The sequence below is a fragment of the Anser brachyrhynchus genome (assembly GCF_964034855.1).
Source record: "Anser brachyrhynchus genome assembly, chromosome: 7".
NCBI lineage: Eukaryota > Metazoa > Chordata > Aves > Anseriformes > Anatidae > Anser > Anser brachyrhynchus.
Genome location: NC_137701.1, coordinates 14,615,905 through 14,639,210, shown reverse-complemented (window position 1 = coordinate 14,639,210; position 23,306 = coordinate 14,615,905). Strand labels below are relative to the sequence as shown.

Here is a 23,306-nt window from a genome sequence, read left to right as displayed (position 1 = left end):
ACGTCACTTAGCCTCCCCATTCCCAGCAGGAAGATATAGCATAGCTTTTCCTAAATCTTAGTCTTCTCCAAGGCTTCAGTCCTAACCCTGCTACCAGCAATGCATCCTTCCCTGGAGAATATCCTCTTTCAAAAAGAGGCAAGTGCTATGCTTTGATGGAAAGGTAGGAGTGCTGCTGCCATCACCAACAGTTTAGTGCATAGGGCCTATGGACAAACGGTAGAACTGCCTTTCCACTTGAAAGGATTCAGACCCTTATCTCTACTTCCTAGATAAGAGCTTCAGTTATTAGGATTTGGGGGACAGTGTGGAATATTGAAGAACCCCTCTGGGCAGTTACCCATCAGGGTGTCTCTGAAGAAGGGACATGAACTCAGGATTTGTCTGCCCTGGGGACACTATATCTTTGGACAGTCCAGCTATTACCCATAAATCTGATTTTTTTGTGTGCATTGGAAGACAGGACTCAATAGGAAGGATCAAGAGGTCCTTACACCCATTCTCTGCAGAGTATTTTAGCCATCAAGCTAGGAGTTGTACTTGAATCAATCTCCCAGACTGAAAAGGAACTCATGCAGTGACAGATTCTAAACTGAACAAACCACCCCAGATGCATTTTAAAATGGCCTTAGATATCACAAAGGCAATAAACTGCTCAGTCTTGACCAGGCTAACGCACTTCTGGGTGCGAGCAGAACACAGCTTTACACACATGAGCCAGAAGTAATATCAAAAGCTAAGAGGACCACCATGCTAAAGCACCAGACACTTTTCTTCCCCCCCCTCAAAAATATAGCTTCAAATGTTGCTGTCTAAATTCCATCTAAGCCTTTTGTTTGCAACTAGTTCTTCACATCCATATCACACAGTGATTTTCCTAAACAAACAATTTATCTTCAAGACTAATAGTCAAGATTAAAAGTCAAAACACGATGTTTCAAAGTACCATTTTTTTTGTTTTGTGATTAATACTGACTTTTGTTTACTCCCACACGCAGAGATTAAGACGCTACTACTTATTCTCACTTTAAGAGAAACAAGGATTTCCAACCCCCCCCCCCCCCCTTTTACGTCTGTTTGGTGAATTGCAATCAGCTCATCTGGTTTCTCTGTACCTTTGATTAACATCAGTTGGTCGCAGGCAGCTTATAGCAGTGACAGACTACACTTTATTTCTTGGAGGAACTATGTAACCTCCTATCCAAGTCTCCCAGTTTCTTAACAAAGCCAGCTGCTTAATCTTGGTAACCCTTGACCTTACTGCCTTGTTTAGTCAGTGAAAGCAGAAATCAATTGTTAGTAATTGCAGATAGAAATCACATCCTAGCAGACAATGAGGAATGGAATTACTGCTTCTTAAGCATGAATAGATGTACAAGCCTGTTTTCTTAGCCCAGAGAGAAACATTAACAGCATTTAAGTGACCTGATATTCTATTCCTATTCCACATCTACATGGGCAGGTCCAAATAGTTTTCAGTAGGCTTGTTTTAAAGGAGTAAAACGGTAAAGCAATTATTTTTTTTCTTTATACAGTTACTTCTACAACTGTTCATAACATCTTTATCTGAAGTTTTTTTTATCTTATTCCTTTTAAATATTTACAACAATTGCAATTTGTTTGAATGTCAAGATGTCACAAATCAGGGATGATCTATAAGCTGCATTCACCGTAGTTCCTTAAGCATACCGAATAGAAAATCAAGACAGATCTGGACATAATAATAATACTTTAAAAGCAGCATTTATTACAACAGCGTCAGATTTCAGAACTAAAGGATAAATCCCATGAGGTCATTGTGATAACCGAGCAGCAGAAACTGAGCTTGTCTAAGAAAAATGTAAAAACCCTCCAAGCAAAATTCAACCAAACCAACCCAACAAAAAACAACAACAAACAGTAGTCCTTGGTAAAGCTTCTAGATAGTACTGAACAGAACTATCCTGTCACACCTAAGAAACACCTCCACAGTTTCCCAGACTTGGCATTTTAAGGAAACAAGGTTGTCTGACTGTACACCAAAACAGTGGTAGAAGTATCCCAGGTCCAGACTTATGGCTTCAAACGCTGTTTTCTAAATCAATATAGTCCTGCTAGGCTCCTGATTGTAGTTACCAACAGGTCCGAAGATATTCTTCAAGCTCTACACAATCCATGAAAAACATAACAACAAAATCAGAACTACTATACAAGTTACTTGACAAACTGCTTCCAGCCACTGACACCCTACTTAACCTAGCAGTACAACAATATGTTTAATCCCCTAGACAGCCTGCAGAGAAGTACTAGTCAGCTTTAGATTGAGACAAGTGGGGAAGAGTCCTTTACAGTTACCCGACCAAAGCATCTTTAGTCATCCATTCCTTTCCCCTACCAGACCTTAAACACTGTGAAAAAGCAGGTTTCAAAAAAGCACTTCTAATATATCACAACGGAGTAAATAGATACATCATAGCTTTAACAACTCTCAACAAGCCAAAATAAGACTTAAAAAACACAAGGAAAACACAACTTTTGTACTCACAGCAAATCTTCCTGAAGAGTAATTGTAGAAGATCCTTCTCCAGAAGACACATACCACAACCCTAGCATTAATATTTGAAGAGTACAAATACAAAAAACCCTCTACCTCTTTTCTACCTCTCTCCTCCTCCCCCAGCAGTCTCCCCCCTAAGAGTGGCAACAGCTGTACACTCCTCCCCTCACAGATGCAGGTAACTGGGCTCAGATCAGCTCTTGCATATGGCCCAGCTGCCAGGGATAAGATACAACTTGCTGTCTCAATTCTGCCAGGGCTGCAGGGTGCCAAGGAGGGTTGTAGGGCAAAGGCTGCTGTATTAAGCTTTTTTAGTCTGGTAATTAAACATACACTCTGTTAAAATGTTACTTTTTGAGAAGGCAAATTGCTAAGAAAATATCCCATAGAGTTCCTCAAGGAAATACCCAACATGCTGCTAAATGGTGTGGGAGATCTCATTCACTGTGCAAAGACAATGATAAGCAACTAAGTCTGTAAGACTGAGCAGACTCCAACAGACGAATGTTCTGACCCCACTAATTACATGTGGAAAAGTTTTATAGGAAGGCTGAAGGAAAAGGAAAAGGAAAAGGTCTGTGATGGGGGGAAAGACCAGAGTATTTGTCAATGAAAGACAACTTGCAAATGGAAGGATATAGCTTATCATCAAAACAAGAGGTCTGGGGCCATGACAGACATTTACTGCTGATAAAATAGAGACAGTAGCAGCTAAAGATGGGGGAAGCACGGATGTGGGAAACTGAGGCTCTGTCATTTGGAAATTAATTACTTATATGTGTTTTTGTGTCACTTTTCAGGGACATTTTCTCATATTCAGAGGTCACCAGTTCTGAAGAAGAAAGACATGTTTGAAGATTTAATAAATATACACGTGCGTAAGAGTAGATCTACATTACTTGGAAGAATCATTGGAGAGCTAGGGAAAAAGAGGAAATGACACATTTACTTCAAGATCTCAATCTGTAGATTTTTTTTGAACTGTTTCTCTTGGATTTTTGCATTTTAATCCTCAGTGATGTTAATTTACATAGTTGTAGCCATTCTTCCACCATGAGCACTGTATTTCTGATTAACTTTGTGTGTTTGTTATTTTTGTTTGTTTTTTACACTGCCTATGAATTTAGTCTCCTTAATAAACTGCATGGTTTATAAGCAGTTGCCTACTTTAATCTGTATGTATATCAGGCTTTTTGTAATGCATGTGACCTACTCAAACCATTACCTTTTGGGTGCCAAAACAGGAAACAACTGATCCTCCAACAACATATAGACAAACAGAGCAGAAAGTTGCCATAAACCTCCACCAGCTTCAGGACAGGATTTGAGCTGAGGTGGTGATGTTTTACTGAGTGCAGTTATATACACATGCAAATCAACTGTTGCTGAAAGACACCATCCTGCTAAAGTAGTATGTATTTTTATATTAAAAATATCTTCCAAAAATCTTTTCAGTTTACCACCAAAAATAAAAATGTTAACAGGTGTTACCAGCTCCTCTGTTTTCACAGAACCTCTTTATGGTATTTCCCCCAGATTTTTATTTATAAAAGTGCTTTTAAAATGTTCCATATTCTCTCAGAGTATGTAATCAGAACAATTCACAATTCTCATACACAACTTGAATTTGCTTCTTTTTTAGTTTGCAAGCTCTTTGTGACCAAGTTTTCTCTGACTGTTATTGATAACTCTAATAGGCAATTTGATATAAACTTAATGCAACAAAACTTGGGGCATGTAACATTTGATGCTTTGATGAATTACTTTCATTGCCTGGCAATGAAAGCAATTTGAACACAAACACAAAATTCAGCTTTCCAGGGCAAGTCCATTTAGTTGCTCATTCAAAGTTTCTTTCCTTGAGCATGTGGCAATTCATTTATTTGTTTAGTTTCAAAATGTCCAAAGAAAACCTCATTTGCAGAAGCATTTTGGGTGTGCAGCATGTTGCAGAAATAGGTCTGAGTAGTAAAATGTTTAAATGAAATCTTGAAATGGTCACTGGGCCCGAACAAAACAAAACTTAAACATAGTCCCACTGGGTGAAATCCTGATCTAATGAAAGCAGATGGCAAACCTCAAGAAGCCTATCAATTTAAATGTAATCAAATTTGTGCTTAAAGTTAAGCATGCAACAAACTATTTAAATGTTGAAATGAGGACACTAAAGCAGTATGAGTACAGGAGCACATCCCTGCCTACAGCCACTGCCTACAAGACTGTTCAGCTACCATGTGGGAGGGAGGCAAGGGCATTGTTACGAGAGTTCTGCTCACTCTTGTTCTACTGTTGTTAATTATCTAAATTATATTAATATATCTAAAAGCCCCATTATGCACAGCTTTGTATTAACATGAGAGAGAGTCTTCACCCACAGTCCCTATAGCTACTAAGACTAACAACAGAGTATGATAGGGGCTGGATGCCAGTCAAGTAGGATTGGTATTGTACTAAAGGATGTTATCTCTTCCCGTATGCTCTCAAACTCTACAAAACACAAAAACAGACAATCTGAACAGGTACTGTTAGACTCTTCCACAGAGCCCTTTGGGAAGACGCTAGTGCTTCCAATCTTGATATTCTCTTCCTACAACAACAGGATCCCTAGAAAAGGGCTGTTGGCAGCCTTCTTCCTTCTGTCAGACAGCAACAGAAATGGAGAAATACCACTGCTGGCCAAGCTTATGTTTAGCTTAAACATATTTGCAATACTGCTCTGCTTCAGCAAGTTCCTTAATTAACAGGCTGTAGCATCATTTGGCCTTTGAGGAAATGGGCAGGGAAGGATTAGTATGTGGAGGAAAGACTAGGAAAACAGACGAATCTTTAGCATAGGCCACCCTATGGAGAATGTTTGGAAATTGCTCATGTAAAGGAGACAACCTGTTGTTTTTAATTGTGTTGAAATCAAAAAGGGGATGCAATTGTATGTAAACTTGCATGTGATAAAATTCGTAAGGGAACTCTTACCTCACATATTTTCTTCTCTCTGAAGGACTTGGAGCTAAAATTGTTTTACAACATAGGTCTTACTTATTTTTATTCAGGTCTTAACAGTTTGGCATAAAAACACAACCAGATGATGCTGTTTGCTTTCGATACCCTCACTATAAACTGGGGCCTTCTAGGGTGGCTGTGTTAAGAAAAAGCAAGTGCTCTCAGTATGAGATGCAAGGTTTGCTGTACAGTCTCAAAAGAATAATTCAAAATTGTCCTGTGGTTAAAGACAGGATATTGCCTCCTATCACTCTCCCCTGTGAACTCTGTTGCAGAAACTGGGATGAGCCAGGATTGTTTTTGCAGATACTGCTCTTGGCTTGCTGTTTCTCAGCCTGAATGTGACAGGAGAAGGATGGGATGAATGCTTCTGACTGAGATTGCTTCACTGTCAGCTGGACCGAGTGACAACAAAATAAAGGTCTTGAGACTTGACCCCTTTCATCTTACAGAAAACTAGCAGCTAAATAGCTGCTTATTGATGTGGGAAAACACTTCCCTGAGTCTTACCTGCTGCCATAAAATAAGAGTTAAATACTAGGAGGTTCAGGCATATCTATCTATAAGCATTTGTGTTCCATACCTGTCCCATACTGCATCTGACCAAACCAGTATTTGTCAACTGTCACTGTTTCCAACCAATTTTAATTCAGATGCTCCTGCTCTGAAGGGTATTCAAAGCCTCATCAGAAGCTGCTGCATATCTTCTCATAACCATCAGTTACATTCCTTGGATCATTGTTTTTCTCTTGGCACTGGTATACTGCAAAAGCTACTAAGCTTCTATTTCACACTACATTCTATTCATGTGATAATGTGGATATATGCACCTCCTAGCGAACTCATCACTATCTATTTCCTGTTTTCTGAGATCCTTCTCCCTCAATTATTTTCTTTACCTTTCATCCTCTTCACCCTTCATCTGCTAGAGAAAAAATGCTTGTTAGCTTTCAGTTGCATACCACTCTTTGTTGCTGTAATTCTTGGATGTTTGCATTATATGTAATCAAGGGTTTCTGTGATTTAAACTAGCAGAAAGAACCAGGAATGTTCCTTACCACCACTGCCATAGTGTAATGTCTTTCAAGAAGGTGGCTGAGGTGTTACTAAAAGAAAACAAGACTTCTAGCCATTTTAATAAGAGCCAAACAGTTCCTTTATCTTGGTGATTATAATTTGTTATGAAAAATTGAAGAGAAGGAAAACATTTGTGGAAAATTAAGTGGTCTGTTGAGCAGCTTTTCTTCAGCACTACACTTTTCATCAGCCTTTTTCCTATTGCATTTCCTATTGCATCATATTATACATGAAGCTAAGCACCAGAATATATAATTTACCTGTTTTTTTACCCCAACAGTTTCCAAAAATATTTTGCTTTCACCCAAACTAAATTTGTTTTCTTAGTAATCACAGACAAATTCCTGTAAAAATTAGGAGTCTTTTCTCTCTTGGCAAGCTGGAGTAGTTCCAATGACTCAACTAGAATCCTTAAAAACATGCAAATTGTTCTCGAACCATGAGTGTTTTTGAGCCCACGTGCACATATTCATTCACTACTTTTTGTGCACCTTCTGCAGAACCATGATGATAGTACAATTTCTCTCTCTGAAGTGGTTCTGAATCATTTCCATTTCTCAGATCTTTAAAATACTTTTGTGCACTATCAGAAAAAAATGTTTTCCTTGCTGCTGTCATTATGAAGAGATACAGCAGTTCCTATGAAGTAACTCAACCATGGCACATCAACAGCTTAAGAGGGAGAAATGGGTAATCATTTGCACTATTGAGGAATTCCACTTGGCAAATTTGCCATGAGTTCATATTGCCTAGTTTATACAAAGAAGTAAAACATCTAATAATAATATACAAATCTTCAGCACGCCCCATCTTCACCCCTTATCTCAACCTTCAGAACTGCTGTCTCTAAGACAATATGCAATTGAGGACACTCTCCATCATTACAGATTATACCAGAGTATCTCACTGAAATCACTGGTGTTGCACTGCTGTAAAACAAGCAGCCAACAAGAAGTGATGAAAGGAAAGCAATGAACACCTAATATTTTTCTCCTAACTATAATCTAAGTTCTTTCCAAGGCTTTCACTCACCCATCACCAAGATAGATAAGATACGGTAGGATGAATGGACCAAAACAGTATGCAAAGTTTCTTTTGTCCGGTACCTTTCTTTCTCTTCAAATCCCAGACTGCTTGCTGCTGATGCCTAATAGATGATTTCTTAACTTCAAAAAGTGCAATCTGCTACCTACAGCCAGATATCTATTTCCAAACTTCCACATAGTATGTATGTTTTTATATGTGTATATATGCCCGTACGTATGTGTACAGGCTTGGTAAGTATTTTTAATACTTTTGAAGTTTTAGATTTACAGTGCTAGCAACCAACAAAAAATGACTTCTCACACATTTTTGATGCTGCAGGTAATATTGTATTCCTAATAACCATTCTATACTAAGCATGATATTCTTATTAACCATTCTACACCAATATATATATTAATCAATAATGTAAAGGCTCCTCTAAAGCAATTAAATTCCTCTAAATGTGCAAATAATCTTTTCCATTAATCATGGATTTATCAGTTTGGAAAAATGTGACTATCTAAGAATCAAGCATTGAGAAGTCTGATAGTTAAGAATTTATTCCTTCCAGTCAGACTAAGAAAAAGTGACGTGATAGAAAACACAGCATTGAAATCAACTGACTCAAGCTGTCTCTTATAGAAAAAAAAAGTTTCTGAAATACAAGCCATTATCAGTTAAATAGCAGTGAAAAAAAGAGTACAGGACAGTTGTGAATGCCAGTGTAGCATTAATGAAGACATACTATTTTTTTTTAAATCAGTTGCCCCTACACCTACTACACATGAGCTAGAAAACACTAATAGAAAGGGAACCTTATTCTCTAACACTTTTTATGGTTCCTGGTGAAATCAGTAAATGCAGAAATCTGTTATGATTAGTTATTACAGTGCAATATTTGAGATACTTTGAAGTGTCTGACATGGCTTTGGTTACCTTCAATAGTTCAGAGGAGCTGGAAGGTGAATGGCAGTTTCCATCATTTCCAAGTTGGCAAAGTTATTTGGTTGATGAGGTCAGAGAAGGATCTGCAAACACGTTCAGCTGCAGAGAAGAAATCCTGCTTCAAAGCTGACTGTTGAGCTGAAAAGAAAGGATTTTATGTCTTTCAGAGCATTTGATTGCTGCCAGAGCTCTGCAATACTCTTTATAAATCTCTAATTTAACACAATTCCATATGAACAGCAGCTTTTTCTGTCGCTCCCCTCATTACATCCTCGTTACCAAAAGTGAGGCATCGTGAGTGTTGAACAAAGCTCTGCTGTAGTAAGACCACTGATTACAAAGGCATTTGGACTGCTGCAATTTTGCCTAGGACTAGTGTCAAAGTTATTGTGTCACAGCATGGGCAACAGAAGAGACCTCCAGTGGCCTCATCAGTATGAGTTTGCTCCTTAATTGACTGCTGAGACTGACTTCCTCTTACATGCTTTGACTTAACCTGTTTCAAATTACTCAAGTGTTAGGGGCTATATTCCACCTTAAAGAAATGTGTTCCATCCTATAGTATAGCACTGGAGTACTTCTACAATGGCAAAGGTAAGATTTTGAGTTTCCTCTGAGGGTTAAATTATTATGAATGATATTATAAAGTAAACTGGATGAAGGTGAGAAAACATGTCTAGATAACCAGGAGAACTTGTACCTGGTTGGGCTTGAAGAGACAATGCATCCTTCAATTTCATCACTAGCTGCTGCAGTTCCACTTCCTCACTGACTTCCTTCTCATCAGGTGGTATCTGTATTGCACTGGGAGTAAGAGCTGTATTCCCCACAATGCCACTGCAGGAGTTTTCCATCAATTCAGGCAGATAAGTTTGATTCTCTTTTGCTTTTTTACACTGTCCAATAAAAAGTCCGTCACTCTGCGGGGTCACTGACTTCACTGGGTCTTCTGAGAATATAAAGTTCATTGTAGCAGGAACCTCAGGTGTCTCTAAAAGCTGCATTCTATTTTCAGAGTTGGGGTGATTCAAAGCTTTCCAGTCTGCACATGTTCTAGAAATGGGCTTTATTTGGGCAAAATTTAATCCACCCTGCATTCTCCCTTCCAGAAGGACATGCTGATTTCTTGGTATCATATTCTGACACAGTGAAAAAGAAGGATGTGTGGTTGACTGTAACATTGTCTACAATAGACAAAAAAAAAAAAACACAAAAATAATTGATGTTTTGGTTGTTGGTAGAGATAAAATAGGTGGGAAAAATTATTTGGGGTCATCGTAATAACGATTATTTCTTTAATTTCTCACGTACTAAACTAATTCTTTCCACAAATAAAATATTTCTCTACAGTGAAATGAAACTTTGAGTTTGGACAATCTATGTGTCCATTTTTTCCACAATTCTGATCTGAGGACATCATATGCTTCAATGCCATTGAAAAGTGGCAATAATAATGTTCAAAGGCTAAATTTGCAGGAAAATCATCGTAAAATAATTAAACTAAGGGAAAAAAAAAACATATTACAGAATCACAGAATCGTCTAGGTTGGAAGAGACCTCCAAGATCACCTAGTCCAACCTCTGACCTAACACTAACAAGTCCTCCACTAAACCATATCACTAAGCTCAACATCCAAACGTCTCTTAAAGACCTCCAGGGATGGTGACTCAACCACTTCCCTGGGCAGCCCGTTCCAATGCTTAACAATCCTTTCAGTAAAGCAGTTTTTCCTAATATCCAACCCAAACCTCCCCTGGCACAACTTTAGACCATTCCCCCTCATCCTGTCACCAGGCACGTGGGAGAAAAGACCAACCCCCACCTCTCTACAGCCTCCTTTAAGGTACCTGTAGAGAGTGATAAGGTCACCCCTGAGCCTCCTCTTCTCCAGGCTGAACAATCCCAGCTCCCTCAGCCGCTCTTCGTAAGACTTGTTCTCCAGACCCCTCACCAGCTTCGTTGCCCTTCTCTGGACTCTCTCGAGCACCTCCATGTCCTTCTTGTAGCGAGGGGCCCAAAACTGAACACAGTACTCGAGGTGCGGCCTCACCAGAGCCGAGTACAGGGGGACAATCACTTCCCTAGACCTGCTGGCCACACTGCTTCTTATGCAGGCCAGGATGCTGTTGGCCTTCTTGGCCTTCTGAGCACACTGCTGGCTCATATTCAGCCGACTATCAACCAATACTCCCAGGTCCTTCTCTGCCAGGCAGCTTTCCAGCCACTCATCTCCCAGCCTGTAGCGCTGCTTGGGGTTGTTACGCCCCAGGTGCAGGACCCAGCACTTGGCCTTGTTGAACTTCATACAGTTGGCCTCAGCCCATCGGTCCAGCCTATCCAGATCCTCCTGCAGAGCCTTCCTGCCCTCGAGCAGATCGACACACGCACTTAGCTTGGTGTCATCTGCAAACTTACTGAGGGTGCACTCGATCCCCTCATCCAGATCATCGATAAAGATATTAAAGAGAACTGGCCCTAGTACTGAGCCTTGGGGGACGGCACTAGTGACCGGCCTCCAACTGGATTTGACTCCATTCACCACAATTCTTTGGGCCCGGCTATCCAGACAGTTTTTAACCCAACAAAGCGTACGCCAGTCCAAGCCACGAGCAGCCAGTTTCAAACCTTTTAACATTCAAAATTCCAAAAACAGTCTGGTTGTCAGTGCCACGATGGTAGTTGGAATTTTCTAGTGGGAACCAGGATGGCAAATACCATTATTGCATGAACAGTCTGAGTAACTGGGATGCACTGGACACCTAACTGCACATGTGCAGCCAACCCTACATTTTGGGGACAGGCCAGTGTCATAGCATATACAGAGGATGGTATGACACACCAGGTCACGGTGGACTCCATGTGCTAGTGATATCAAGCTGTGCACTACAGATGTGTCTGGCCTTCCTGTATGTTTGATCTGAAAAACACTCTAAAAGCAGCATGGCCAAAAATGCTACAAAATGCTGTAGGTGGCAAACATGTATGAAATCCCTGTAAAACAGGGCCTTTTCAGAACCTTAGAGATTCTTTTAAATTACATTGCCTCTTGTTCATTTAAAGTAATAAAATATTTTCTGTAAGAGGTCTGTATTACATCCCAGTACAAGATAAAAATTAGGAATGACAGAAAAGTATTTTATTTATTCTGTGTTAACATGGGACTCTTCTCTAAAGGAACAACCACAATGAAGTATCTAACACTTCCGTTGGAAACCATTTTCTCACTCTTATTGGAAACCCCTCTCGTTATTTTAATTGCAGTAGTATCTAAACATCCCAGACATGTCTATCTGTGGTAGGTGCTAGATATATACAGAATGAGAAGAAAATCCCTGCTGCAGTAAGCCTATCTGCTTTCTCTGAAGACAAAAAATAGAGCAGATAAGAGAGAATGCATGAAATAGTACCAAGATTTCTGGTCCGCAAGAAACGTAGTAGTTAGTGTTCAGTAATTGTCCACAGGTGTAAAGATTTTTCATACATTTCTCACTATACCTTTATATCTTGCTTTATTTGCTGCAGCTCCATTCGCAAGTTTTCATGGCTTGCTCTCAAGCTTTGGAGTGTTGTCTCTATTTTGCAGCTTTTGTCTTCCTGGCAGCTGTGAAGAAATTGCACTTCGTCCTTCCATTTATTGAATTGCTTCTTCATGTACCTTACAGGGACACAGAAGGGTGGGAATTTTGCTGGATCAGATAACCCATTACACACACACATATATCCAATCACAGAATAGAGCAAACACTGTAGCACAAACTTTCCTCTCTTTTTCCGTTCAGGAAATAGCTTCTGGCTTAGAGGCCAGTATTTCAAGAACTGCACTGCATAAACAGAATTATCAAGAACAGGAGTGTTCTAGAGGAAAGATGTGAGCTGAGTGGAAGTGCAGCCAGGAACCATGCCTTGCATCTTAGGGTTCTATGTTTCCCAAAAAGGTGGCTGAAACTGGAAGAGACATCACAGTAGTCCCTCTATCTAGGAGCAACTATTCTGGCAACTCTTATCACAGATATCTGACCTGCAGACTCTGGTTTCAGTGGTCACAGACATGACTACACCCACAGCACATTTGTATATATATGCAAAAAAACGGAGGGAAAAGCAAAAGTGGCAGAAAAAGGTGAGCATGGTTACAGCAAAGCCCATACCATACACACAAAAGAAAAATGAACATGAAATGTGTAACATTCTAATAATAAGTATTAAATATTAAAATAATATTCTATCATGTCAAAGGTTTGAACACTAGAAGGGATTTCTGTAGTAATCTAAGCCTTTTTTTTTTTCCAGCAGTTACTGTATCAGGCTTGTTATCTCTATTTGATTTACAGCATATTTTTATAGAGATATCCTACCTTGATTTAAAAACTTGAAGTGAATTATCAAGTTGACATTATTTAAACTAATAATTACAGTAATGCTGATGAAAGCAAAACAAAATGTTTTGTTTTGCCTGAAATTGTTTTTCCAGTGATCTTCACTTGCGATTTTTGTTGCTGAGCTACTTCATTCATCCCCATTTGACAGGAAATTATTTAAAATCTCAACATTCTTCACTGGAGCAGTAATGCCCACCAGTCTTCAGTTGTATTACTGTATTTACCTACCTGCTTTCATTTTGAATACTTTTGATGGAATCATACATTTTTAACATATCTGCTTCAAAAGAGGCTATTGCCTGTAATAAAAAAAAGAGAAAAATATCTGTTCATAACTTTATCAGCAATAAAATTTCATTTTCTAGGCAAATTCTGCTATAGACAGGCATGGTAAATTGTGGATTTGGCCCATTTTACAGATTTACTAGTTAACTTTTCAGCTGATTACAACCAACTTACGTATTAATGCATTTCTAATGGCTATTAGAAAAGACTGGAAAATTTACTCAATATAGAACAAATTCTTTGTCCTAAGGCACATTCTAAGTGTTTTCAGAATTTGTTTTGTTTTCAATCAGAACAAAACCTCATACCTTGGAATTTCTGCAAAATAGAATATTCTGATTTGGAAACAGTCTCTCCCAAGTCACACAACTGCTTTGGAACAAGGAGATGGAGGGAGACAGACTGGATACGTAAGGGAGAAGAAAAACCTCTGATCTTTGGATGAAAGTAGAAATCTGTGGGTCATGCAGGACAGTAGTTCCAGAAGTCAGGGAGAAACTTTGCAAGTAATCTGCCTTAGAGATATGGTATAAGATGGTTTGGAATCAGGTCTGCCATTTAATTGTAAGACTAATAGCTGAGACCCCAGGACCTTCAAAAGCTAATGGATTCTTTTAAAAGCTACCTTGCACTGGACCTACAATCTGCATCTTTTTAAGCAACCTGCACTAACAGATTTATACTCATTTTCCAATATGTTGGAAATCAATATAAAACTGCTCAAAAAGAATTTTCAGCCCAGAGGGAAAATGAACAAGACTGCAGTGCATGTGACAGAGTACCACTACAGTCCTGTCTCAGTGTTTTCCAAAATGACAAATGCCAGCCATCAAAATGACATGCTTAAGCAATATCTGCCCACCATTGCTACTGCAGATATGTGCTTGCTGGCACTATACCTCATGCTGGACAGAGTCCTAGAAGACAGTTATTCCAAAGGAGTAGCACAGGAAGCTGCCAAGGAAGTGACCTGACACATACACGGTAGTTCTCAGTTACTGCACTCTTGGCTTCTGGGAAGAACAGGATAAGTGGATGACACAAACTGGTTTGAACACAACCCAGTGTTCTGTATATTCCAAGTATGGACAGAGCTACCAACCTCTCAAATAAATATAGAAACAAAAAAACTGCTATGTACTTATTTTTATTTACACTATCCTTTCCACTCCTCTAGCATTGTTTCTATGCAGGGAACCTTGAAATAGATGGGTGAAGAGCTTTTATGCATGAGCTATTTTAGTTGGAGTGGACACTACTCTGGGTTAATCCTTAAGAAGGGCCCATTCTGTCCTCTTATATTGCTATGGTGACAAAAAAGGTCCAAGCCTATTAGGAATTAAGATGTCCTTCCTTGACATTTGCTTGCAGTGGGAGGACATGATGGCATTTTTTGCTGTCAGAATAGAGAGAGGGCTCTAGCTTAGGCAGTCTTTATCGTGCTGCTTTAAGACAACTAGAAAAAAAAAGAAGTTAACAAGGCAAATATTCCTACAAATGCTTCTGAAAGTCATGGAAGTCAAGGAGTCTTGTTCACTAAGTTTTCAGATTCCCCATTTTTTTCCGAAAGTGAGAAATTAACAAAAAGGTGAAGCTGTCCATTCTTTTTCACTGGTCATTAGACATCAGTTAGATAGTTAACATGGTAGGTCTTCCTCCCAGCTTTAGTATTATTACACCTTCATGTTTCACTCACCTGAATTTTTGTCTTGTCTTGCTCTGGCGTCTCGCTGTTATTCTTACTCTTGTGTGTTACAGTTCTGTTTTCAGATACGAACGTGGGTGACTCCAAGGCAGGTCTGTCCACTGTGAGAGACAGGTTTTCAGGGAATGGTGAAGTACTGAGTTCTGCAAGGGGACTGTACACCAACAAAGAAATACTGAGTAGACAAAGGATCAAGTTTTCCATGGTTTTGGTACCCAGAACAGTCAAAATGCAGCTAATGCACTGTGTATAGACAGATAGCCATGCTATTGACTAAGAAAAGGGTATGATTTGGCTACGCCTGCTAGCATATTTTGGCTGAAAGAACGAAATTCCTTAAAAACAAATTCCACTCTTTCAACAGAACTTCAACAGCAGATTCTTTCTTCCATCCATTTAGCATCAGTGCAATTTGCTACTTCTCTTTTTAATTTCCAATATTAAGAAGGAGCTAAAGATATTATGAAATTCAACTACAAAAGGATAGCAAAGGGCCAGATACCCAGCTGTGCAGTCCATTCTAAGCTGGGAAAAGCCCAGATACCTACCAGTTACACAGTGACACCTATAATGGCAACTCCAAATTCTGCTTTTTCTCATTGACTGCTACCCAAGCATGAGGTAAGAAAAAACCCACAGAATTGCAAAGAAATCATGACTGCCCACAGAAGAGTAAAATGATATTCAGAACAAAGAGTGAATTTTTGTTGCTGAATACAAGTGGGGATAAATTAACAATGGAAAATATTTTGCATTTCACCACATTCTAAAGAATGAACACTGAAATATTCTCTACAAGAATCACTGTAACTATCACCCACTGATCTTAGTGTATATAAAAAATTTGGTTTCTAGTATTTACCTAGCAGTGTAGCAAAGAGTTTTATAACCAGATTTTTCTCTTCCTTCCCAAAAGGATGAAATTAATTTAATTTAATTCTTTTAGAGAGGACTGACCTTTTTTCCCTTTTTCAGTCTCACTGAATCCTCATTTGGAGAACGTGAGATGCAAGAAAGCTGCTAAGGCTTTATATAGCTAGTAAAGAATTTCTCCCTACGTATGTTTTTAGTGCTTACCTTGTATCATTGTTCTCTTCACCTAAATATCAACCAAAAGGCCAGAGCAAGAAAGGAGTAACTATACGGAAAATCATAACAACCTCCAATGCTCATTATTAACTACTATGATCAGTGGAAACACAGTAATGAGTTTACAAACTAACTAGAAGCAGGCAAAACAAAGGTGATCTAAAAGAACAGTAATGGTGATGCAAAAAATCAGCTACTCACTATTGTGAGTAATCCCACAGGACTGCAATTCAGTGGGACTTGAGTAGAATGACATTCAGTGAAAACACTATGGTTCACATGCAGGAAGCATTCAGTCAATTTCCAATGAATTCGTTATGGAGGAGGTGCTTAAAAACCCATGCATTTTTTCAGTGACAGGTGCTAAATATTTGCAATGCTTGACCTTAGACTGAGCATAAGAAATGGCACAGAGAGAAAGAGATGCTAAAGGAAGGAGGGAAGGAAGACACAAGCATGTTATATTTCATAAGACAACTGGTCATTAGGTTGTCAGCATTGTAATCGTGGTTAAGCAACAGAACAATGTGCAGCAATTCCCTATTTGTGCTTTCTATTTTTTATGGAAAAATCATGACATGGTCTGTCATAACAAAGTCAGCTACTCAAAGGACACAATCAAGCAATATCCTACAGCCTGACACTTTATTCAGAGAGTATAAATTCATTGAAAACAGAAACTCACACAATCTTTTCGTGAGTAGGGAACTGCCTCTCCTCTATTATCTCCAGAGCCCTCCTTCTCTGAGCCTCCTTTCTTCTGCAGCAGTCTTGAAACAGGTTGTTCCTGACAGTGCGGAGAAAGTGCTTTGCACTCGCCTTTGCTGACATCTATTGGAATGAAGGATAAAAGAGAAAGGAGTGAATTTTCAAGCAGTTGCCCAGAAATAGGCACAACCCAAGGCAAAGGCAAGACATGTGCAGCGAAAGGTCCATTCATTCAACAGTTGAAGCTGCTGTCTGAGCCCTAGAACTGTAACTGAGGTGGATGATGATGAAGGACCGCAGGCAAGATCAGCTCCAATTTTGGTATGTAAGCAAAACACTGTCTGGGACAAATTCAGGTAACCTGGAAATGTTTAATACAAGGTTTTGGCAATTACAATGATAAAGTTCAAAGGCACAACAAGAATTCTGTCCAACTAGTACCTAAGTTCTCCTTTCATCAACAGAAAGAAATAATTTTAATAATTGTAAGAAGTGTTAATGTATACAGCTTTCTGTGTTTCATGTTCTCCTCTTGCACAGTACAGTGAAAACCATACTTCAATTTGTCACAGCAGTGCCAGGCTCACGTATAGCTATGCTCTGTAGTTGTTTTATGGGAGGACACAAACCACTTCTGCCCCAGGAGTTGATTGGTGCTGAACATTGGAAGAACCCTGACAAACTGAACAGGAAAACAAGAAAATACACAGCAGGCACCCTAGTTGTTTCTTAATATGGTAATAACATTACCACAAGGTGTCAGCACAGTAAAGTAAAACAGTGCTGAATTTTCAAATCCCCTCTCAGCAACCCACTCCCTGGTACAGACAACGTGAAAATTTAAGCAGACACAGTCTCCCAGTGCTGAAGTCCATCTATGGAGCAATGAAAGCACAAGTTGCACCTGTGATGGAGCTCAAGTAGGTGAGCTTACTTGGGCCTATGCTGGCTCTTCATGCTGTGTCCCCAGCTGACAGAAACAAATGAATCTACAAGTTTTACAATAAAGTTGAAAATGTCTAGAACAAAGGAAGTTTCATGCTGGAGTTAGTACAACTTCAGGATGAATATTAATTTCTGAATGATTCTGCGGTAGCATTGGGAGGAAGGAGCACTGGGACATACTGAAGGACCTTTCCACCAGTGTAAGGAAGTGCTGCAAAAGGCAAATCTGCCATACAGCAGTCTGGGAAGAGGACTCACACTATGACATTTCATGTCTCCATTCAGTTATTTCAGAACAGAACATTCCTAAAGTTAGAAGCCCCCTTTTTTCCTTTCCCTGACTCACTGTTCCCAGAGGAATAATACTAATGTCTCATGGGCACCATGGCTGATATGTACATAATTTTATAATCAGTATAGTTCAAGAGTCTCTTGCCAAATTGCCCACATAAAGAACCTGAACAGGGAAATGAATCAGTACAATAGGACTCCACCTGCACACAGTGTTCCACAACAGGATGTGACCTCTTATGTGGTTTGCGGAGACAGCCAGTGAAAAAGCAGACTTGGCAAAGGTCAAAATTCAGGCACTTCAAACAGCGATACCTATGAAGGTAAACAGAAGGATTAGGTTATTTCCCTGCAACAGAGAACTTGGTGTAAAAGTGAGATTGACTACTAGAAGTCCAGATCCCTGGGTTCTGAAATGCAGAGAAGCACCTCTGTTTTAAACAAGGACTTTCACTAGCATTCTTTGAATGCAGGAGTTATTTTGTCCAAACGACAACAGACTAATCTCCAGAACCCACTCACGATTTTGATATTATTAATTTGCTCCATTGAAACTCAGTCCAAGGAAGAAACACCTGTTCTAGTATAATTTTTGAGACTGCAGTTACACCTTCATGTTTCTTATGCACCAGCTTATGTCTATCCACTGCTCTTATGAAAATGTAATATTACTACATTATTGATGTTTGATTTGTGACTATACAAAGAGCTAAAAATGCAAAAAAAAAGACAGAACAAAAAAACCCCTAACATTCTAAGCTTACTATTAGTGAGAAAAGACTAACGGTACAATGTTCATTGTTTAATACAGTAGTTATAGCCTTCAGAGTATGCAAACAATAGTAAGAACTATTTATGTGGATGCTAAAGACTACAGTAATTACTGACATACCTGAGGCCTGTAATGGGGAAATTCTTGCAGACTCTGCATCTAACCTGGTGAGAAACTGTTTCTGAAGCTGATAATCTGTAACATGTAGGGAGCCACAGCAGAAGAGCAGGCTCTGATCTCTGCCAGGACAAGAATTTTTCTTCAACAATTGCTGAATTCAGAACCTGGAAAAAATATACATCTCAAGTTCAGCCATTTCCTTGAAAAAAAAAATGGTGTCTCATCTCCAGTTCCTAATAAAAGCTCTGATATTGCTAGTATAATGTTTTTTCATTCACATAAAATGCTGCTGGGTTTCAAAGGTTTTGGAATAAATGCAAGTCTTCAGTAGTATCTGTAGGTATCAATCCCCCTATACTGCAAGACTGATGAACAGCCCTGCCCCTTAAAAGTAGATATTGGTGTATGCCACATGGTAATACACTTGCAATTTTAATTTACCAGCAACATTCAAAGTCATTTCCCAGGACATCAAAATTTCACTCACCCCTTGGAAACAGCTGTGAGTAGCAATTTCCACACAAGACAGAGTACAGCTTTCTCCCACAATGGCTGGGATCTGCATCAAGAAGAAAGGCTTAGAAACACCTCAATAAAAAACAGATGTTCCTATCATGCTCTGCTGAGATGGTGACAGCACACAGGTGGTGAAGCTTCGATAGAAACACCACTTTACGTACTATTCTGAAGAAAATCTATTCAAATTCATGCCACCAGTGTGCAATTTGAGAGTTCAGCATGTGTCAGAATGATTTGCTCCCAGCTCACTTACTCTAATGGATCAACACATTATGTTGCCATACTAGAATACTGAAGGACAGTAGGTTTGAATCTCAGGGGTCATTTTCAGACCCCGTGTTCAGCACCAGTTCAGCTGGAAATACTTGTATGCTAAGGCATTATTGTGCAACTGCAAGCTATTCTACTGAGTAGACATCTAAGTCAGGAGTTGCATTAGCAACAGCTGCATGCAGCTGTTCCCAGGACCTTTAAGCTCAGGCAAAATAAATGTACAGACATATTGATGCCAGGCATTATTCAGACTAAGAAGAGCTATAGGGTTTTATTCTTTTACCTACTCTGCATAGCAGATCCCTACGTCCACACAGTACCCTACTGACTTCAGTCCCATAAGGTTATCAAACATGAAACACATCACCCATGTGTGTTTTTCTCCTGGATTAGAATCCCCCCTACAAGACCTGTTGCCTAAGAGCACTGCAGTGGCATTACCTGATTTAAGTCTGTTAGCAGGCTTCTTAGGGCACTACGGGTAATCAAGGCCTTCTTCCCATCAGGAACAGCATAAAACTCAAAGAAAGCTGAAAATAACCAGAGGAAAGAAACTAGAATCCTAGCAGAGCCTTAAGAGTCTTCTAGCTACTCATTCTCAAGCTATGTGCATGATAATTGTGAACTACCAAGTAAGCCTCACAAAAAAGTTATTTACTTGTCTACCTAATGCAGGCTCTCAGTGACTGCTGTAACAACACTTTCCCCTACTGGCAGGGGAAAGAGGAGGAAAGCAAAGAAATTATGGTGATCCCTTATCCATGGCAGGTAAGACTGGTAAGGATGAAGGAAACACTAAACTCATTTCCATGGCTGTAAGAAATACATTTAAACAAATTTACAGAAGATATGCCCTATTTAAATTGTGAATTCTCAATTCCAAGTAATTTGAAAGGAAATAAATAATGTGCAATGGGAGAATATGAGGCCAATATGCCACTTATGGTCCATTTGTTCTCTGTTTTGAGTATTTAACTCAGGCAGAAATCTTTGTGCTGCCCATTGCACTGGGCCGCTTTCATCCGTTATGTTTAGCTCTTTAAGCATTTTTTGTCTAGTGTTAAAAGGACTAAAAAAAAATCCAGGACCTAATATATAAATATGTTTTCTGCTCTAGTGAAATTTAAAACCAGGGTGTTTCTGTTTGTTTTTGCTAGGCAAAAAGAACTTGGCCTTCATTTTTGAGCTCTGCAATCTTAAGCTGTATTATGTCTTTTTTCTGAGACTGTTTATGCAAAGATGAATATGAACATTAATGAAAAAGTATTCTTCCACATGAGCCCTACAAGAAAGCAGTTGACATAATGTACTTTTTGCATGGCAAAACTATATTCTCTTTTAAAGTTAAAAAAATTCAATGTAGGTTTTCCTCAACATTTGGTATTTTAGGCAGTATATAAAACTGTATACTTCCCACCTCTGTATTTAGCAAGCAGAGTGTCTCCTGAAAGAGCAATTAAGGCAACAGATCTGCAACAGATCTAGTTTTGATATAACCCATTCCAGATCTAGGAAAATAAAACAAATTACACTACTTTCACCAATAATGTAAAAAATGTAATCTCTTAAGAAAAAATATTGCTACATTGGAAGACAACTTCAAATCTCATATCCTTTTGTATGCATGTAACTGATGTAGCATTTTAGTGATACTTTATGTCTAGGATCCTTTGTCATTGAACATGACTACAATGTTAACTGTTAGAGATACCATGCAATTATAAAACAGAAAGACAGTATCTCCTTCAAAGACCTCACATTTCACTTAAGATATAAATTTACTTTTACAATACTTGCCTTAAAGAAAAAAAAATACTACTCTTCACTTGTGGAAAGCCTTCCCAAATATGAAAGAAAAAGTAGGCCTACAACGTGTTTCTTCTACTATATCATCAGGCAGCTTCATTGTGGCCCCAGACCTGCCCTGAGCAACTCTTGGGTTGATTTCCTTTAATTTCATTCCAACTTGATTTAATCAAAAGGATATAAGCAGGAGAAGGACCTTCATTTGGCCATTAAATAATGCAAGTCACAAAGAATATACCTTAATTTAGAACCCAAGTTTGCGACATAGGCACCAAATGAAAAAAGCTTCTTTACGTGAAGACAAAACATATTAAGAGAAACCATAAATCAGAAAATCTTGGTATTCTATATTTAAAATATCACTTTTGCAAAGCAGTGTTACTTTAAAATATTGTTACATAAATTTGTCTTCAAGAATCTTTAACTAAACTGCATTGTTACAGAGCAAATTGCAGAAAGCTGTAACATAGCTTCCAAAGTATGATCTATCTGGGAAATTGTTGGTCAAAAGTTTCTAGGTTTTCAATTATATATTTAGTTTTTCCAGAACTTTCATAAAAGAAAATCCAAGATTAAAGTTATATAAGACTAAATATTTCTGGAAGACAAAGGGAATACACACAGAATATTCACTAGGCATTGCTGTTTAATGAAACTTAGTAAAAATGTATCTGTGACAGCTACTCTCAAAACTCATAAAGGTTTTCGATTGTATACCTTATACTTTAATAAGCATGTAAGGAAACAACCACACAGACATGGAAAAGCCCCTATATACTCTTGCCTTGAAACACTTTCCATTGTTAACAGTGGAGAACAGCACTCTGCGGAGAAAACACACTTAGAAGAAAAGCGTAAGATGCTTTTTCTATCCTATATGCATGGCAAAAACAAAAACAAACAAAAAAAAACACCTTTGTGAAAAAAATTCAAAAAACACATTATAGTATGAAGAAAATGATACACTGTCCCAGGAAAACAGAAAAAAGGATCAAGATAGATGTTCTTGATCAAGTTCTTCTGCAGAGAACATTCTTGTAAATGATTTCCCTGGGGTGGTACTTATAGCACACCAATTACAAAGCACTCTTAATGATTCTAGCTTGTTCTGAAATACACCCATTTATTCTTAGCCTTGACTCTCATAAGTACAAAAAGTTCTTAACATGGGATCTTAAATTGCAGTGATCATATAATTAAGAGTAATTCAAGACAAAGTCCTGCAGACCACTTACATCATACTCACACTCTCAGTAAAAAGCTCTCCTCTGATGGAGGAGGGAATGAATTCCATCTGTAGTGAATAAACTCAACAATGAACTTAACCTTTTCTTTTAAATCTGATACAGTCATGAACCAATCTTGCCTTTAGTGAACTAATTAATTATTCACAAACAATACAGGAGAAAAGTATGGTCTACAAGCTGTACAGTATCAAAATACTTTGGCAGCCAAAAGAAGAGGCACTCTTTGTACAAAGCTGCTCACAGAAAGTTAGTATGGGCAGGCAGACGTCTGGATTTCCTGGTATGTCTGGAAAGATCTGACCACTGTTCCTCTATTAAAGCTTTGTGCCTCATCTTCCTATACTTGAACTACTCTCACTGTGTGTAACTTAAGCAAAATACCGTCAACAAAGGAGAGTTTCACACGGAAATGACATAAGAATAGTAGAAACAGACTTGATCTAGCAGTACTTTGTGATGGATTCATATTTATGCTTCCTCACACCTGTCAAACATGGCTTTTAGTAGGCTCAATGTGAATTTGGCAGCTCTTGGATCTACCTGGCCTGGTTTTTCTAATCTTGCCCTTTGGAACAGTTCCTTCAG

At 38.7% G+C, this 23,306-nt stretch overlaps 2 protein-coding genes across 3 annotated transcripts in view; one reads left to right on the top strand and one right to left on the bottom strand.

Annotated features, from left to right (window-relative positions):
• The window catches only part of FAM237A (family with sequence similarity 237 member A), a 14,294-nt gene extending 5,745 nt beyond the window's left edge, over nt 1-8,549 (top strand). The window contains exon 3 of one of the 2 annotated variants that reach the window (XR_013953802.1): nt 3,337-3,449. Coding sequence is in view for 1 of the 2 variants with exons in the window: in XM_080600527.1 (XP_080456653.1) it covers nt 3,337-3,476 (140 nt within the window). In the remaining variant the exon portion in view is untranslated. Of the gene's footprint in view, nt 1-3,336 lie in introns of both variants that reach the window. The other variant, XM_080600527.1, reaches the window with a different exon arrangement.
• On the bottom strand, nt 1,127-23,306 carry DYTN (dystrotelin). The gene is given in 16 exon segments (XM_080600453.1): nt 1,127-2,143; nt 8,573-8,631; nt 8,634-8,719; nt 9,282-9,765; nt 12,078-12,237; nt 13,190-13,260; nt 14,943-15,105; nt 16,726-16,871; nt 18,188-18,299; nt 18,877-19,040; nt 19,364-19,435; nt 20,110-20,198; nt 21,086-21,137; nt 21,140-21,176; nt 22,710-22,768; nt 23,206-23,306. Coding segments are annotated over 14 exon segments (1,752 nt in total). The 5' UTR covers nt 23,206-23,306; the 3' UTR covers nt 1,127-2,143; nt 8,573-8,574.